At 36.2% G+C, this 19,409-nt stretch overlaps 1 protein-coding gene across 3 annotated transcripts in view; it reads left to right on the plus strand.

Annotated features, from left to right (window-relative positions):
- AKT3 (AKT serine/threonine kinase 3) overlaps nt 1–19,409 on the plus strand; it is a 145,032-nt gene that overhangs the window by 83,407 nt on the left and 42,216 nt on the right. For all 3 annotated transcript variants that reach the window (XM_056486306.1, XM_056486305.1, XM_056486307.1), the window contains 5 exons: nt 5,951–6,062; nt 7,404–7,548; nt 13,998–14,129; nt 17,604–17,669; nt 19,190–19,258. In XM_056486306.1, coding sequence (XP_056342281.1) covers nt 5,951–6,062; nt 7,404–7,548; nt 13,998–14,129; nt 17,604–17,669; nt 19,190–19,258 — 524 coding nt within the window. The remainder of the gene's footprint in view (nt 1–5,950; nt 6,063–7,403; nt 7,549–13,997; nt 14,130–17,603; nt 17,670–19,189; nt 19,259–19,409) is intronic.

The raw sequence follows: 19,409 nt of genomic DNA on the forward strand, positions 1-19,409 counted from the left end.
TTAGAGAACTGATGGTGAAATTGTAACAGTAAAGGGATGGGTGGTGTTTTGGTACTAAATAAAAAATGATAACAAGGATGAGAGTAAACTGTGGGGACAGACAATGTTGAAAAACTACCTATATTTGATGTGATAGAGGTGGGTAAGAAATGGGAAATGCCAAAATAAGAGTGATATGTCATGGGAACAATGGACAAAAACTATCTATTATGAACAGTTTTGGGAATAGCATTTTTAGGGTAAATCTGCATTGGTTTGGATCAAAGAAGAGATATTAAATTGTTCACATAAACTCTGTGTGACCAAATTTAAGTTTAGGGTGATACTTCCCAAAAACAAGATGTAGTAAAAAAGAACAAGGCCTTTTGGAAAAGTCTCAGAAGTAGATTTCCCTTAGGAAATGGGTAAATAAGTGGGAGGATCAAAAGGGGACCAGACTAAGGGTGTATGTATGGGTACACACAAATGTTTGTTCCTATATGAAAAATTCATGGATTTTCATGTGTAAATGAGAAAAAATATATGCATCTGTCTCTGTGTTAGAAAATGGTCTGTTAATTCTGCTAGTTGTCTACTATTTGTCTAGCAAAAAAGGTCATCAGAAAAGTGAGGATTTGGAGTGCAGAGTAGCAACAACAGAAAAAGGTATTTGTAAGGAGTGTGTTCATTAAATTTTGATATGAAAAGAAAAATTAGATTAGCAATTAAATAGGCAAAGATTGAGACAAAAATGTTTATCTTGTAAAGGAAAGCCCAAGGGAAAAATAAGAACTCAAGGTGAAATTATTATGCAAATAGATAGATATGTAGAGAGATATAGATCTGTGTAAAGACAACACTTTCCCAGTGTTAAAAGTTGCAAACACTATAAACAATGCAAGCAGTGGCTTGATACTATTTTTTTGATATAGTTTGATAAATACAGGAAGTTCTCCTCTGTGCTCAAACTCAGTCTCTATTGTCTGTATTAGAAATAATTTCTCAGATATGCAACCTTCTGTTCATTTTTTAGTAGAAATTTTTATGGCTGCTTGAATGTTTAGTATTCGTGTCTAGCCATATCAACACATTCTGCTGAAGTTGAAACCGTTCATATATGAAATAATAAAATTGTATTAGTGTTCTATTTTTTTTTTTTTTTGTGCTGAATGGCTGCATTTAGGAAAGAAATGCTGGTGATTATACAGTTAAAGTTATAGAATTCAAACTTTAAACTTTTTAATAAAATCTGAACAGATGATCTGTGCTTTTTTTTTTTTTTTTTTTTTTTTTTGGAACTGGCAGGTTTCAGGCCCTCTAATTGGCTTCCCAGCTTTGCAGAGTAATTACAGCTTCAAGCAAACTTTGTCATCTGTGGTTCAGAATGGTGTAAAGTAAACAGAACGTTTTGAAATACAGTTTGTAGTTAGAGTTGCTCAGGAGAGTTTAACTAGCATAACTACTTAATTTAGACAGTAGCAGTTATTTGAAAAAGATAGTCTTAACATTTTAGAATTGTCAGGTTGGTTGTCGGTATGAAGACAAAAGTTTACCTCTGTTATGTACCTGACTTTGTTTGGCTTTTTAAAAGGATTATTTCAATAACTGAGAAACATCCTTTGCATTTCTTTTTATTGTTTTAATTTTTTTTCCATTTTCTGTATGCATCCAAAAATGGCCAGAGGAGTGCTATGCACTTGTTGGAACAGAGTTGTAATTCTCTGTTACTGCTTTTGTATTTTTCTGCTTTGAACAAGTGTTCTCCCCCAAGGTTTTTCCTCCCCTCTAATATTAAAGGAAAGTTCTCATGACCGATGTTTCATCCCAGAAAGACAGAAAGCTTTAGGAATAAAATGTGTAATTCCAAGTTGTAGATGGCTAGCATACAAGAACACAAAGTTGAGTCTGTCTGTTTACTGGCTTACTCATCTTTTTGAATGATAATTTCGACTTCCAACTGTTTTGAGTTGAGATTCAGTCCTTTAATTACATATGTTTATGTATAGTAGCAAACTTGAAGACATTATGGTAGAATGTTCTCTACTCTTGGTAATGACCCAACTATCACTCGAGCATTCGGAGCCAGCTCTCAGTAGCCAGTTTCACTCTTTCTTCTGTGCTTTTGTATTTTCCAAACTATTCACTCAGACTTAAGCTACTATGGTTTTTCCACTAATTAGTAGAAAAATATTTTGGTAATTAGCAGTAACTGTGTATTACAGCACTTATTCATCTTAATAATTTTTTTTCCCCCTAGTAGTAGGTGAAAGATATTCACAGAGAAGTTTTTATTCATGTTGCAGTCATGGCAGGAATGCTGTTTATCCCATACATTTGTATTCAGCAGCACATGAAACCTGTGGGGCTACTAAATATCAGCAGACTTCAGTTATTTTTATCTACTTGAGAAGAATGGGTAGTACACCTCTTTTGGGAATAGTCTGGTCCTCCACTTCTTTCTGAAACCCTTTTCACTTTGTAAGGGACGGATATGAATGTATTCGATTTTAACCTTCCCACAAGGAAATCAAATCTTTAGCCACTTGTAACAGAACATTACCAAACCTAATTAAATTTTATTTTCCAATGATATTCTCCAATGATACTGAAATGGCATTTTTGGGGGTTACTTGTCTGTCAGTTTTTTTGCTTTCAGTACCATTTTCAATTCTTAAGGTTTTTTTAAAATTACATTTCATCTATTCGGTTAATCATCTATAATGAAAACTCAGAAGAAATGGGGTTTTTGTTAGTAATGTTTTATTATTATTTATAATGTTAATAAATATTTTGATTAATTTTGTTAATAATGTGCATAATCACTTTGAAGGCTGACTGAAAAAAATAATTTAAGTAGTATATTAGATACAGATTTAGCTAAAATACATACCAATATATATTATTATAATTTTATAGTATATATATAGGTGAAGACCATATTATACATAGCATTTGGACATAAACAGGTGTAATTCTATTAGTTCCATTTTTTTCATACATGAATTGGAAAACTTAAATAATGAAATTTAAATGTGTGCATATTTGTATATATTGGCAAAGAGAAAATAAATGGTGGAATTCAAAATCTCCAGTTCCATCAGAGGCATTGGAGAGGATGTGCTTTTTGATTTTCTGCATGTTTGTCTCTTTACCTTTCTTCCTTCAGGGTATCCTTACACAGCTCACTTTTTTCCCTGGCAGCTTTTTTCATCTTCCTTCCTCTAGCCTAGGTATTCTTAGTATGGCCATACTCTAGCTATCCCCATGATTTCTTTCTCATATAAGTTTCAGTCTTTTTCCTGTCCTGTTGCTGCTTTCCTCCCTTTATTCTCTAGTCTTTTGTCCCTAGCAGCTCTCCTGTAAATAACTTGCTGTATGCTGTCTTTCTACCTTGGATTTTGCCTCAGTGAGGTACTTTCATATTGTCTGAGGAAGAGTGTAAGGCATTATAATATAAGTGAAGTTCTGTCAATTTTCTGAAGAGGCAGGAGATGGCTGTAGCCTCTGGATTATACTCAATGCATAGGCTTTCAATGATTTTGTGCTTTAGGAATTGTTACTGTAATTTTTTACCCTCCTCCCACTGCACTCTTATCCCTCCCACATGTAGTGTGGCCAGATGCCTTACATTTTCACAGGAATACTAAAAGGATATCAAAGGTCTTGATTTGCCAAGTTTTAAGTCTCTTCTCCAAAAAGCAGCATTTTCCAGCAGTGTGTGCTTTAGGCAGACACCCAGTAAAGAAAATTTCAGCCTACATGATTGAAGTGTGATAGGATTAAAGATGAGAGGATGATTTTGTCAAGAGTAAGATGAGATAATCTTAGTGCAGACAATGCTTCTAGTCTCTTCTGCTAGGAAGGTAGCCCCACACATTCCTTGTAACTTCAGCTGAGGAAGCTGAATAAACCCTGTTAACCCTGCAGATGGGAATTTCTTTCATCTCATGAGTAATTGCACCAAGCTGCAACCTTGGTTAGGTACCCTAAGCAGCTCTACTTCATTGTGCTTCTGTCTGCCTTGTTTCTCTTCCAGCTTTTGTGTTAAACTCCCTCTTCCTGTGTTCCCCCTGCTGTAGATCTTTCTTCTACATGTTGAGGATGGCTCTCATTCCATCCAAGACCTAGCAGAGTATGTGTAAGCAATGAGGGTGAACTACTGCTTCTCTTTTTTAATGAAATGTTTGTTAAATTGAAGGTAATATCTGTTCCTGACAGTGAACACTCTGACTTACATAATGTATAGATGTATGATGAATATATGTTTGTCCATCAAGGAATACACATGTGCACAGGACATTATTCACTCCTCTTTTGTTTCTCATACCTGTGTCTGTCAAGCTTCTGAGGTGTTCTGCTAAGCTGAAGAAAAAAAATACTATCAATAGACATATTCACTTCCACTCTTTGTTTTTTTCAAATAAAAAAATTGCAGTAGATGATAGTTGAGGTTTCTGGATCTGGAATTTGTGAAGAGCCAAAATAATTTATTTCTGTGATAGGAAAGCATGCCTTGTTAAGTGTTACATGTCATAGAACTTCTGTAAAGCGTTGACATTAACTGGAATAAAGAATAGTAAGCTACATAAGTAAAAGGTGTGGGTCAACTAGTAGGTGGTAGCTATATCAAAGAGAAGTTACAGCAGATTGTAGGTGAACAGGAATTCATTTACCATATCATTATTGATTGATTTGTGAACCTGGTGAATCATTTTAAATCACACATGCACATTTGATCTGGATCAGCTTTGAACAAGTGATAATATTCCAGACATGAGATGTGATGGTTTGTGTCTACGTTGTGGTAGCTGCAGGAAAACAAGTAACACTTTTGACAGAATAACCTTAGCTCCTCAAAAATGTTTAAATATATTTGCATGAATAAGGAGTTTTAGTTTGCCAGAGTTTTGCAGTTGTAGTGTTTGGTGCAGTATCCTACATTGTAGAAGTAATACACAGCAGCACCAAACCATTGCCTGGATTGCCAGCATTGTGGTCTTGCAATAAAGAAGAAATATGTGCTCTATGTTATGTCTAGAATTGTGGAACAAGGAAGATCTCGAATCTGAAAGCACAGCTGGTGAGGGACAGATTGATTAAACTGACGAAAAGAAGACTGAAGAGAGATAAAGCAGTCTTCACATGTCTAAAAGGGATTTAGACACTTGCTGCTGAAAAGATGAAGTAATTTAGTCAAAAGGACAAGAAACAGTATGCTGAAATTATAGGAACAGTTGCATTAAATCCTAGGAAAAACCTTACAGCAATAAAAATAGTTAATTTCTTTATAGTTGGATGGAATAGTTTGCTTACAGGGGTTTTGAAATCAGTATTTTTTGGGTATTTTAGAAAGAGTGTACAGAAATACTTATGAGAAATAGCATATGTAGACCTGAATCTGCCCTAGGGCCCAAAGAGAATTACATGATTTCCTGGGGCAGCCCCACTGGTGGTGTGTGTAGGGTTGTTCTATATTTAATGATGAGACTAATTTCAACATCTGAATTTTCTTAGTTAGTCTATTTTACAATAAATCTTACCCTGAAGTGACAGTACTATCAGTAATTGTGACATGGTTACCATTGAAGGGAAAATGTCATATTCCTCCTGCTGGGTGCAGATGGAAAAATATGCCAGTGGCTACTGCTGTTTCCTTGGCATGCTATAGCAATCCAGGATCTAATATTCTTCTTAGCCTCATAACACAAGTTAACAAATGGAGATGGCACTCTTTATATGGACAATGATACAAGTTTCATCAATTCTTCTGACTGTTTTCTTCACCTTCTGGTTATTACCTGCTCCTTTTGTTCAGGCCTGTGGTTGTATTGCTGCTTTGTATTTCCTTGTGTGCTGGCTAGATCCTGAATGAGGATACATAAGCTGAATGAATTTCATCTAAGTAATTTTATTTGCTCTTCACCCATTAACTGGCAATGTATAAAAAAGGCAATGTCATGTATTTGTCTAGAATGTCAGCTGATGAAAACAGAGCGACCAAAGCCAAACACATTCATTATCAGATGTCTTCAGTGGACCACTGTCATAGAGAGGACGTTCCACGTAGACACTCCAGAGGAACGGTGAGGGTTTTATTCCTGTTCTCCTTTTTGCAATCCTTGAGCCTCTGCTGGGCCTGCACAGCAATCAGCACTTGGAACTGTGACATTCTGAGCACATGTGAGCCGTTAGTTAAAGATTTTTAAATCAGCTTCTGTAAAATATTATCTGAGCTCATAACTGGTGTAAGAGTTGCCTGTGAGTAGGTGGGATGAATGTGTTCAAATAAGCCAAAACTATGTCATGATATGTCTCTGAAGTGTTAAATTTTGAACATCCAAAGCCTGGATTGAAATATTTCCAGCCTTGCTGTCTTACTCCTCCTAATGTGCTCCTTTCTTTTGGCACAGAAAGCAGCATGCTTATTATAATTTATTTTATGTTGGCTTATTAGTTTTTCTTGTTTCAGTAAACAGTCACGAACTCTTAAGAATTAACTTTTTTAATGCACCAAAAACTTTTTTAATGCATATAGGAGACATGGGATAACACACTCATATTTTCCATGCTCTGTCTACAGTCAGATGCACTGAATCTTCCCACTGTGGACATTGTCCTTTTGAGACCAGTACTATGATCTGGCTATTATTTTTTGTATCAGTAAATAACCAATAACTTTGCTTTTTCTGTTATTTCACTTAGAGGGTTTTTTTTTAATTCTACCTGGGTACCTAGTCTTTCTTCTGTGCAGTGTGGTAGCTCACACTGCATTCAGTAATAAATCCACCATAATATGAGCAAAAGGCAGCAGGTACCATGCTGGGTGTGGCACTCTGAACTGCCCAAGGGCTGCCTGGTGTGTCTGTGCTGCTCTGCTTGTCCCTCCAGAAAAATCCTCACCTGGGCCTGCCCCTCAGTGCAGGTTTTTAGGATGCTTGTAGGAATTAAGTTATCTTTGAGCTCCTTTTTTGAGGGAAATTTGTGAAAAGGCCTGTAAGTTGAGTTTTAAGAGGAGACAGACAGAGAGTTGAACACATGATATGGTTTAATAATTTTTTTTCCCTGTGGAAGTGTCTTGAAGGAAGGGGGAATATCAAAATGTCTCTTAAAATAGCAAGTTATTATTATGAGATACTAGTGCATACGTGAAAACACGTGTTTTCAGGTTTGAGCCAGTAAAATAGTTGCAGAATCAGAAACTGTTCATTCTTGAAGTAACCCATATAGTGATCTGTTCTGGTCAACTTCACCCCCTTTAACAAAATGCAGGATTTCAAAGGAAATTGAAGTGATTAATTAATATGAGTCTTCTCTTGTGTAACGTGAGAATTGATTATTGAAGCGATGTAGCATGTGAAAAACTTCATAAACTATGTAACATGTTTTATGACTTTCTAATAGAGGTATTGGCTTATTCATGATAGGGAAGAATGGACAGAAGCAATCCAGGCTGTAGCAGACAGACTTCAGAGGCAAGAAGAGGAGAGGATGAACTGTAGTCCAACTTCTCAGATAGACAATATAGGAGAAGAAGAGATGGATGCTTCAACAACCCATCATAAAAGAAAGGTAATGACCTTTAAAAATAACTGACAGGGGTCATATGTAAATAACTTTACTAGAATGGTCTAGTTGTGTAAAGCAATATGCAGGGAATAGTATTTCAACTTAAGTTTCGTGTATTAGAAGATCAAAGTACTGATTTATTTCAATTAAGCTGAACTGCTCTAGTTTTGTTTATTTGTTAAGATGATATGGCACTTCTGAAAAACAAAGTTCAGCCATTCAGGCACATGCTAACATTCTGCATATTGTTTGACTATTATTTCGTCCTTTTGTTTGCTTACTATTTTAGAAGTATGGTAATAAAATATTTTCTTTGGATGAGTACTTTTGCCCCTTTTCTCATGCAAATAATACTCAGTACAAATTAGGTAATTTGCATGAGAAAGGCTAGCAGGATCTGGCTTTTAATGACCTTGGGTTTTGCTAACTTGGGAAATAACTTTACTTTAGTTTTCACTGAGTAAGAGAAAACAGCATTTCATTTTTCTGCAATCCTTTACAGCTTTTGGTCTAAGTAGGAACATGTTCGTTGTGGGCTATAACATATTTGTGGTTGTATTTCCAGAGTCAACAGGTCAAACATACAACCAAGAGCATGTTTTAAAGATGTCATGCCATTCAAAGTTTGCTTGTGTCTCCATTTTGTCCTGTGTAGACTACTCAAACTCATGTCTCTCATTTACTATACAGAATTGACATGAATCAAGAAATGCATTGAAATTGCATGAAAAATAATAACCAGTTTACATTGGGCTGACTTTACTTTTTCTAGCTAGAAGTGAAGCATGTAGAAAACTAAGCAGAATTCTGCTGACAGAGCAAAACAGTCTTATAGGTCACGTAACTGAATGCCTTTGAGTGGTGAACAAGAAATGGTGAACATTTCTCTATTACTAATAGAGCACGTTTTGTTTGTTGTGTTGCATGAAGTAAGTCAGAAAAGTCAGGCTGAGAGCTATGCCCTTGAGAATATAACAAAGGTGTCATAGGTAACTTTAGTTCTATCATGTCCTAATTTTTGAGAACTTGACTTTGCAGTCTAAACAGAGTTCTTTTATGCCAGTTTCATTGTATGCAAATTTTTAACTTTTGTCTGTTATAGAAAAAGGTAAAATCAATTCTGTAGAGCTGTAACAATACTCTGAAGATACATTGTCATACTGGCATTGAACCTTTAGCCTGGTGGCATGGGTATTTAATGACTGTGCTCCACGGGAAAATAAGATAAGTGAGAGCAAGACAGAAGCAGTTTTTAAGATGTGTCAGCCTTGTGAGAGGCAGTGTGATTATGTGGAAGGGATTTGGGTTTTCTCTGTTAAAGATCTGAGCACTGTTCCAAGCCTGGTTATCCTCTTAGTGGTGTACAAAACCGCTGCATAGATATAGTCATTTTCCAGGTGTCAAAATTAATGCTGTCTGATGCAAGTAGTTTATCTGGAATGTGCTCTCCTTGTTCACAGTACAATGTGTGTTCTCATACAACAAAAGGGTTTGTAGGAACAGGAGTAGGAGGATCAGTTTTGTTTCTGTCTTGCAACTTGTGCTTTAAGAAATGCTGAAATAATATGCTGGGACAGTATATGGGCAGTGCTACAGAATATTTAATGGCTTTGGCAACAAGACAAAAGCAAAATCTCCAAAACAAAGGTGAAATGAAAAATGAAAAATTCAACATCTAATAACAGAGCAAAATAATAGAACTAGGAAAAAAAAGATAAATAAAAAAGATAATGACGTTAAAAAAAATAAATTAAAACAATAGAGCCAATTCTCAGAATCCTACAGATTTCTAACTGTTGGAAGATGTTAGTGACGGATGCTTAGTAGTTTTAGGAATAAAAAAGACTGAGTGACCATTATGAGAGGGAATACCACTGCCTTCATCCTCATTGAAATGGTGAAAAATAGGTATTTTTAAAACTGTTTCTGTTTTGTAGAAATGTCTCTGAAAAGCTGTTGTTTAAGCTTTCATAGTTGTTAATGTAATCAGAACCATTTCAGTTATAATGACTTAATGCATTTTTATTTCTTTTCTTTTTTTTTGGATTTCTTTCCTTTCAGGGATTTTTACACAATGTGTCCTTTTTTTTGACAAAAGCTTGTTTTGTCACCTGATTTTACATCTAAGCCCAGTGAATTTTGCTTGTGCATGCACCAGATGGTATACATATGAGTAGAAGAGCATAATCAGATTAAGAGACAAGACAGAGAGGAGTTGGGCCTGTTCTTCTCTGAAAAGGTAGCGAAAAGAAAACAGCTTTTAGGATGTGAAACTTGATTTGAATAGACATGACAGCTACATCCCTGCTTAGATTAGCTGGAAGAACCAGAGGCACCTCTTCTTTTTCCCAATTTTTAAAATGGTGTCAACGTGCACTTTAAGTTTTACATATCACTAAAATTTTTAACACTTAAAATTCTTAGCAAACTACTTTTATTTCATGCTGCACTATTACTTCTTAGTAGAGATTTTCCCTGATGAAATCAGATGAAAACTCCATGTGGTCTAATCATTGTGCACATCAGGAATTTAAAAAAAATTAAAAGTTAGTTTCTTTGGTAGGAATTTTCAACACTTACATTAGGGTGTTTTTTTTTGAACAGATCATCCATAGGGTTGGTGTGTTTAGATGGACAACAGATACTCCCTTAGGGGAGTAAAAAGGTTTTATAGAAGGCTCAACATAATTTTTTTTTTTGTTAGCTCAGTCTCATGTGGCTTCATTGCTTTTCTTTATTTACAAATTTGATTTGCAGGATGAATAAAGAACAGATTTTTCAGAGGAAGCCTAAAAGTAATGTAATGAAGGAAAAGATTCAAAAGAGTACAGTAGGAATGAAAAACTTGGGAAAATCATGAAGAAGAAAGAATCCAATCTTATGGGAGCTTCCAAAGTTACCATCTTCCCTCAGGTTTAGGAAGTATTTCCCTTTTTCCACCAGTTTTCAGTACACCCCTAGCTATGGCATCTGTGTTTTTATCTCTCAAGGTCTTGTGTTCTTTGGCAGACTTTTTGAGTCACCCTGCACTGTGTATCATCTCTAAGCATTCTGCTAAGCTTCTAAGGAGTGAGAGCATCAGGAGACTTTATTCTTAGCACTAACACTACCACCATAATGTGCTGTTAAGCCATGGCTCAAAATCTTGCAAACCTATTACCTTCCCCTTATAAATATACTTATATTTTTAACTTGTTTTCACTGAACTTGCATCTAGATTCATGACTGCTTTGCTGAACATTATGTAAGCAAATTTTGGGCCAATCAGTCTTGCAATTTGACTGACTTGCTGCCCTTACATCAAATCCATGTTTGCTGTCAGTTGAGCCAAGATCCTCCTTCTATGTATGGGCAAAGGGCAGCTTTTCTGACCTGGTTTTATTCAGGTTCTGGTGGTAGCTCTCTAATTCCAGTGTCTTAGAGAAAATCAGAAGTTACTCCTTTGAGGCTGCTTGTGATCTCATAAATTTGTGACTGTTAAAGGGATAAGCTGTTACAGTCACTAGCTCAGTATTTTTTATCAATAAAGCTGTCAGCCATTCTTTCATGTCAGGGAGCACGATAGCTTTTGACTGAAGGATTCTGCCCTGAATGACTCATCTTCTGCCTGAATTGTGTTTTGAATGCATTTTTAATTTTTTGTGGGTTTTTGTCAATATTCACTGCTTTTGCTGAAAGGCAATTGTTTTCTGCTTGATGGTTGTCACAGAACTATTGAGTAGATAATCTGACTTTCCAAAGTACTGAACTGAAAGTGATCACTGAGAAGTCTTACCTCAAGTTGATTGAATGTGAGGAGCCACACAGTGTTGTGATCACAGCTTTACATACTACATCATGCACTACAAGTTATCACACATTAGAGTTGTCTTTGGAAAATTTGCTCTGCAAGGATTTGTCTGTACTAATAAACTTTTAACTTTACACTCAGTTATGTAAAGTGAGTTTGCTTTAGGTAAAAATTATACCAAGCCTTTGAAATCTCTGTTACCCATATTTCTTGCTGGGATAAATGCAGCTTTGTTCTTCCTGATGTGAGGTGGTTTACAAAGCAAGATCTGTTAATGCAAAATGTTTGTGTGGGCATCAAGGTTAGTTTGCTTAGATGCTACCAATCAACAATTAGATGGAAAAACAATTTAATTCCTATTGATATAGCTAGAATATTGATATATGGGAAGCATTTTCTCTTTAGTAAAGCTTTGAAACATCTAGGTATCCAGATGTTAAATGGAGTGTTGAAGACCTTTCGCAGGTTTGAAGTTGCAGGTTGAACACTTAAAAGCTGAGGAATTGTGCATTAATGTGGCTGATGGAGCTTCAGTTCTACCTCTTATGTAAGCAAACTCAGAGTGAGCAGATGCATAAATTACTTTCAGAGTTTGTCAACAGCAAATTCAGATCTACAGTAATGGCATCAGGCACTTGAGCTTAAAGGAATAAATAATTTCAGAAGGTAATTTTACCCTTTATTCTTCTGCACAAGTGAATATATTTTGCTGCCACTGTTTGTGACTGCACACCAGGGATATGCCCAATGCCTCTACACCTGGAATGTGTGTGAAATATGTAGGCAGTGTTAAGAAGTATTTCTGGTAGAGATAAGTACTAATTCTCTTGTGGAAAATACAAGTAGAAGTAGTTTATCCAGAACAGCAGTATTCAACACAACTGCCTGAAGCCAGAACTAGTGGTAGAAAGAAACACTGAAAAGATGAAAGATAAGGGATGATTTTTTTTTTCTCACAAAACAGGATTAAGTATATTTAACTTAGCAATACTGAGACTCAGAGTATAATTACTCTTTAAAAATGTTTTGGGGCGTGCTTTTCACAAAGGAAGAAAGTCACTGATACTGTGGGACAGTGCAATAACAACAATAGGTGAATGTGTTTCCTTTCTGAATTTTTTAGTTCTTTTCTTGTTGCAAAACTCGATGGTTTGTGGTGCAACCAAGCCAGTAACACAGCACACTGAAAGATGTGCTGTAGAGGCACAGTGATTGGCCAAGTAAATTCTGCTGTCAATTCAAGGCAGCCCTGTGCAGTCACTGTGCTCTCAGTATTGTTCTGTTTATTCTCTACATCCTCATCTTTGCATATAGTGCATAGACCATGGAGTTGATGCTTCTGAACTGGCTGTGAAATGAACTTGTATAACTAAGAGGATTATTGACTCAAAGTTTGGGCTCAGGAAAGTGGCTATACTGCTTTGGGATCTGAGATAATCTGGTCATATTATTACCATGTGTGACACACCAGTTGAGCTGATAAACCTACTAAGACTCTGTTTGTCTGTTGGTGGAACCAGCTCTTGGATGTACTGTGTTCAACCTGCAAAACTAGGGCAGTAACCGAGTCACAGGAAAGATGAAAGCACCTCCTCCTTTTCAGAGCCAAACTGAGTAATGTAAATACCATGTAATTGTAATCTGTACTGAAATCTTTAAAAGTCTAATTCTAATGCAAGGTCACTGTAAAGTCCTACAGATTACAGTGAGGATTGTGTATGTTTCAAAAAGGCCATCAGTGCAGTGGTTGGTGTTATGCAAAACCTACTGATACACCATGTTTGTGTGTCCCTTGTAATGCAGGAGTTGATGAATTTTCTGAAATGTGGTGTGTTCTTGAAATGCTGCTTTAAGCTAAGGCTTTGTCCTGTGTGTGCTTTGTAAAAATAAAAGTGTGTGCAGTACTTGGCTTTAGAGAATGGTAATAATACTACTGAAGGATTTATTCTGCTGGATCAGTGACAGCAGTAAGCTGCCTTCTTTGCCTTGGCAACAGCAGCAAGACCAGTGTTGTCTGGGCCCCATCCTGAACTGGAAGACAGGGAAGAGAAGCAGAATGAAACCCCCATAATCCAAGGGGAAAAGTTCCATGCTCTAGTGTGTCCAGAGAGGGGCAACAGAGCTGGTGAAGTGTCCAGGGAAAAGTCTTATAAGGAGCAGCTGAGGGAGCGGGGGATGTTTAGCCTGGAGAAAGTCTCAGAGTGGATCTTATTGTTCTCTACAACTGCCTGAAGGGTGGGTATAGCCAGAGGAGGGGGATTGATCTCTTTTCCCAAGTAAGAATTGATAGAATGAAAGAAAGTGACCTCAAGTTGCTTCAGGAGAGGTTTAGGAAAAATTTCTTCTTTGAAAAAGTTGTCGAGCGTTGAAACAAGATGTCCAGGGAAGTGGCAGAGTCACCATTCCTGTAGCTGTGTGAAGACATGCAGGTGTGGCATTTAGGGACCTGGTTTAGTGGCAGACTTGGTAGTGTTGGGTTAACAGCAGGACTTGATGATCTTAAAGGTCTTCCTCAACCTAAAAAATTATGTGATTACAAACTTAATCATGGAAGTGGGCCTATTTTTGTAAACTGTTCTTATTTTATTGGTAACAGGGTTTGGTTATATGTTGGAACTGGAAAACCTGAGTCTTGATAATGCTTGTTCTTTGCTCCTTATAGACAATGAATGATTTTGACTACTTAAAACTACTGGGCAAAGGAACATTTGGCAAAGTTATCCTGGTCCGAGAGAAGGCTAGTGGCAAATACTATGCTATGAAGATTTTGAAAAAAGAAGTAATTATTGCAAAGGTAAGAAGGGTTATATTTTTAATATTGGGGCATTTTAAAGAATGGAATAATCAATATTTAATACATAAGGTGTATTGATTTTTTGATGATAACTTAATTTGATAGAAGTATGTGCGTATCTTCAGAAAACAAGAATGCAAAAACCCCCAGCTTTTCCTCAGTATTTTATAATCTACAATGTGCTAAAACACTGGGAGAATTTACTGACCAGGAGGATAATACAATCTGAGTTTATACAACAAAAAGTGCATTGTGGGGCATATTACTTCACATTTTTTTCTAAGTCACCTGCAGTTTTATTCAGAGAAACACATTTAATGTAATGGACCTGTGCTCTGTTCCTGCTATGTTGTATAAGAGTGCCATGCATGGACTAACCATTCAATTTTTTTCAGTTTTTGAGAAATAGAAGTTGTGGTTTAAACTGGCCTTGTCCAATCACTTAAACTTGATCAGTGTCACTGGTTCTTGTGCTTGGTCATAATATCACTCAAGATTAAATACAGATCATCTACTCTGAGCTTTGTTTCCAGCAGTTCTGAAGTTTTGATTCCCACTTCCACAGAACAAGTTGAAAGCAGGAAACCTGCCTACGTTTATCAACATGAGACACAATTAAAAATAATCCCAATTATTAAATGAGGATGTTTTGAGGGATATGGGTCCCACTGATATTTTTGAATGCTTGAGGCTAACAATATCAGTATCCATAAAAACTGAATGTGAATGAGTAAATGCTGTTTTACTTATATTAAATATTAAAATATCCTTCAGATTTGTATGATTTTCCTATTGACCTATGAAAACAGGGCTTACAAGAGTTTTGCAGTCTATGTTTATTGTCTCACTTTCTAATAGCTTTAGAACTTGTAGATCACTTGCAATTAAATTTAGCAGAGGAGTGGAGACACAAAGACAATTATATTTCCTTGGGTGTCATTAAAACTAGCCCTGCTGCAAAGGGAGAGACTTAAATGTATGTCTTCAGCAGTGCAGAGACTGACCTATGAGCTGTACATGCCCTCAGCAGCTGTCTTGTGTGCAGTGGCAGCCTGGTCAGCGTGTGCATGGTTTGGCTAAGAGCAGCAGAGTGCCCTGTTCTTCACAGTCAGGAGATACAGGAAGAACAGAGGGTCTTGCTGCTGTACTCCCCTGGTTCTGCATGGGAAGGAGCACCTCAGTGCCCCTCCTTGTAAGACCTGGCAGCAATCTCTGTGGTTTGCCCTGTGAGTCTCAGAGTCTGGTTGCTGTGTGCTGAACCTCAGTCTGCAGCCTGACATCCTTAACCAGTGTTCTGCTCACCCCTGGCATCTGGGGATCCTCAGGAGATGCTGTGAGCTCCTTTTCTTCAGCTGCTGGTTTATATCCTTCCAGCCTTCAGAACATTTCAGCTTGTTTCTTGGTATTAATAACATACCAAACAGGTTTTTAAATTTTAGGGGTTTTCTAATTACTTCGTTGCCTGCTACAGTATCTCTGACTTTTTACAATTGATTTAAGTTGATAATTGCATCACTTTGTTTAAGGTGAGCAAAAAAATCTTGTTCATAGATGTATAAAGGTAGAGAAATTTTGAGGAAATCAGGGATGGAATTGTTTGAGTTTAGCTGTCAAGCCCAGTCAGACTGTGAACATGCTCTGGGGATTTATCAGTAGCATTTAGCTGTGGAGATCAGTGCTAAGGATATGGTCCCTAGGTAGAATGGACCTGCAGTCCCAATTCAGCAGGTAAGTGATGTAATATACTCTAGAATCACAGGATGGCTTTGGTTGGAAGGCAGCTAAAAGATCTGTGCATGGGGACACCTTCCACTAGACCTCATTGCTGAAAGCCCTGTCCAAGCTGGCATTGAACACCTCCAGGGATGGGACACCCACAGTTTCTCTGGGCAAACTGTTCCAGTGCCTCACCATTTTCTCAGTAGAGAATTTCTTCCTAACATTTAATCTAAATCTCTCTTCTTTTATTTAAAACCATTCCCTCTTCTCCTGTTGCCACCTGCCTGTGCAAAAGTAGCCCTATAGAAGGTTTTACCCCTAAGCTAGTATGAAGCAGAAAAGTGGTGCACTGACAGCTGTATAGCATTTGCCCAGTCCAGACTAAATCTGTTTATCCTGTTTACATGCCACACTAATACTACACTTGCATGGATATTACTACCAGTATTACAGTCTCCTGAGACCATTCCAGAAAATCTGGCCATTGCCAGCTTTTTATGCCATGTATCTGGTGAACCACAGAGGTTAAAAAAAGAATAAATAAATGAACCTTTATGTTTGTTTTCTCCTTAAAGTGCTTTTTTTGTTGTTGCTAGCTATTTTTTGGGGTTTTTGTGTGTTTTTTGTTTTTGTGTTTCCCCCTATATGTCGTTGTAGTGTATGTACTCAGTGTTGCACTACTATTCAACTACATGGCATCATAATTTATTACCACTGACTCTGTTGTTGTTGTTCAACTTCCTATTTTGACAATTTTTAAAATCTAATTTAAAAACTCCTGACATCTGTGTTTACTTTCCAGTTTAATAATACCTTATCTTCAGAGCATAATCTGATAAAGCATGTGTGTAGTACAATAATGTTATATTGGTATCATTTGTGGCAATAATAATGTGTGCTCTGACTAAATATATTTACTTCTGTAGGATTGCAGTTGAAGTTTGAGTCACACCAGGGTAGTCTTTAGTTCTGTGTGACATGAAGCTCAGTGCTACAGAAAATGAGGGGAGCAGGGAACAAACATGGATGAGCAACTGGCTTAGTTTCCTTCTCTCACTTTGGTACAGAACTTGTTTTTACCTTTCCTGTTCAGGCTTACAGACAGGAGAATGTCACTGTCTCTCTCCAAAGTGCCTCTTTTCCAAATTGTGGCTGGAAATGAGTTGGGGTTGTGTGGACATCCCCTGTCCCCAAGGATGGAGCCAATGTCCTTAGGATGCTCAGCCTGGCCAGAGGAGCACGGCTGACCACCAGGCTCCTAAGGACAGCTTGGGTGGAGAAAAACAAAACCAGCACCAAACCAAGTGAAAGTTTAAAAACAGAAAACCTGACTTTACTGAACACTTGGCTAGATGAGGCTGGGTTTTATATTTGCCTGTCAGTTACTCAGTGTGTACATGTCTCACACATTGGTTTAGTCTGTCTGTAAATACATCATTCAGGTGATTCATAGCAGAACTGTGAAGTTGTGATGACTTATGTTTTTAAGCTATCAAATCCAATATTATAATTTCTTTCTTCTCTGAATTGTATGTAAAGACTTCATTTAAAGCAAGAAAATAAGAAAACCAAATAAAATACCATAAATCGGTTTTTTGTTAAATATTTCCTCAAAAAAATGTGAAGATTCATTCATTTTTCAGAACTGTACAGTAGCTTTCACTTTTTGAAAATGTTGACATATTCCTTATAATTAATTTAATAACAATTATATATCTTAATTCAGACCTGCTTCTTCCCCTCTTTATTTCTCAGGATGAAGTGGCTCATACTCTTACAGAAAGCAGAGTATTGAAAAACACCAGGCACCCTTTTTTAACAGTAAGTATTGGGAACTATTTTAAGTACATTAGCAGATACATTAACATCCTTTATTTGAACATATTTTACAAATTCTGAATTCTTTCTCATGATGATTCAATAGCTATCTGGTGCTTATGATATCCTTTATCACCATATGTAATTGAGAATTCATAAATAAAGTTTCTAATAAATTTGTAAAGGTTTACTATACTGAAAAGAAATTTAATTGAAGAGCTGTGTAACTGTGCAATTTTTTGCAGTTTTTGTATATGAACACTTCTAAAATAAAAGTTATTAATTTCACAGAGGTGTAAGCATTTTTTACCAAGGAAATTTAAGCAAGAATTCTATAAAACAATAATAATAACTATTTGTTCAAAATAAGTAGCTCACAGAGCCACAAAACTGAAAACCCACTACTTTTATCTTCATAAGGTTAATATTTAATAGAAGGGAAAGACTGAAAAGATGAAAATTTTGACTGATGACAAATTATGATTAATTGGTTTAACTTTACAAGTAAAAAAAATTCTGATTCCTCTTGTTTGAGAATATATTAAAAAAACTTTCCTTTATTTCAAAATACAATGAACATGCTTTTCAAGATCGGGAATTTTTTTGTATTAAAATTTCTAAGTATAGTATGGAAGCTTTCCTATTTAGAAAAACTTAACTTTTTTTGGAAAGCAGAAGATTGCATTTACATTGGTGGGCCAAAATACTCTTGGAAATTCAGTAAAGATGAAGGAGATCCTGCAATGATTCTTGAATTAGAGTGTAATGGTAAGCTGGAGTAGGGGTACCTCCCATCAAAAATGCAACAATGGTACTGCATTTGTACCTTCTTATCTTTCTGTTATTCTTCAACAAGTTTTGTATTGAGACATGCAACTTAGTCACATGTAGTTCTACTACATTTAATTTCTTTTAGGCCAAGTCTTTATCTGTAGATTTTATGTGGTATCACTGATAAGTCAACGTTGATAAATCAAAAATTTTAATTAAGATCGCAACATCTGTTGCAAATTTAGAATAATATGGAAATTAATATATTAATTTGGCACTTAGCATTCTTAACATTCCATAATATGAAACTAGAGAGTTCTTGTTTTGGAAATGAAAGCATGCTGGATGTTAAGATGACTTGAGATTTCATTTGGGAGAAATGAAAAAGAATATGATAATCTGTCTTCATGGGCACTGTGGAAGTGGACATAATAAAGTAGAGTGGAAATAGCTAGTGGTGTGTATGGCAGTAAGAAAGGATGTATGAAACCGTGTATTTTGGTAGCCATTTAATACTTTATTGTATGATGTTTTCCTATCAGTGGACATGTAGCAGAGATGAAGAAACACTTGAAATTTTTTGTGTTATTTCATCTCAAGCTCCAGATAAAAAGTTACACTTTTAATTGCTCTTAAACTTCTTACCAATATCAGAATTTCTGCTTAAAGAAATAAAATTTCATTGCAGTTTAAGTGCAAGCTGTTTTATCATAGTATGATAATTGGTTTGATTTTGCTGTTTTCTTTGCAAGTCCTTGAAATATTCGTTCCAGACAAAGGATCGTTTGTGTTTTGTGATGGAGTATGTTAACGGAGGAGAGGTAAGTTTAAAATGTTCTGCACTTGTAACAGTAGGGCTGTCACTGGATTACACTTTTAAGGTTACATTTTTTCTATGCCTTTTTGCTTTCTAGTATCATTAAAGGGGTTTCATAAAAAAAATTTAACTGTTTTATTTTTAAAAATATTGAC

This window comes from Oenanthe melanoleuca, chromosome 3 (assembly GCF_029582105.1).
Source record: "Oenanthe melanoleuca isolate GR-GAL-2019-014 chromosome 3, OMel1.0, whole genome shotgun sequence".
Lineage (NCBI taxonomy): Eukaryota > Metazoa > Chordata > Aves > Passeriformes > Muscicapidae > Oenanthe > Oenanthe melanoleuca.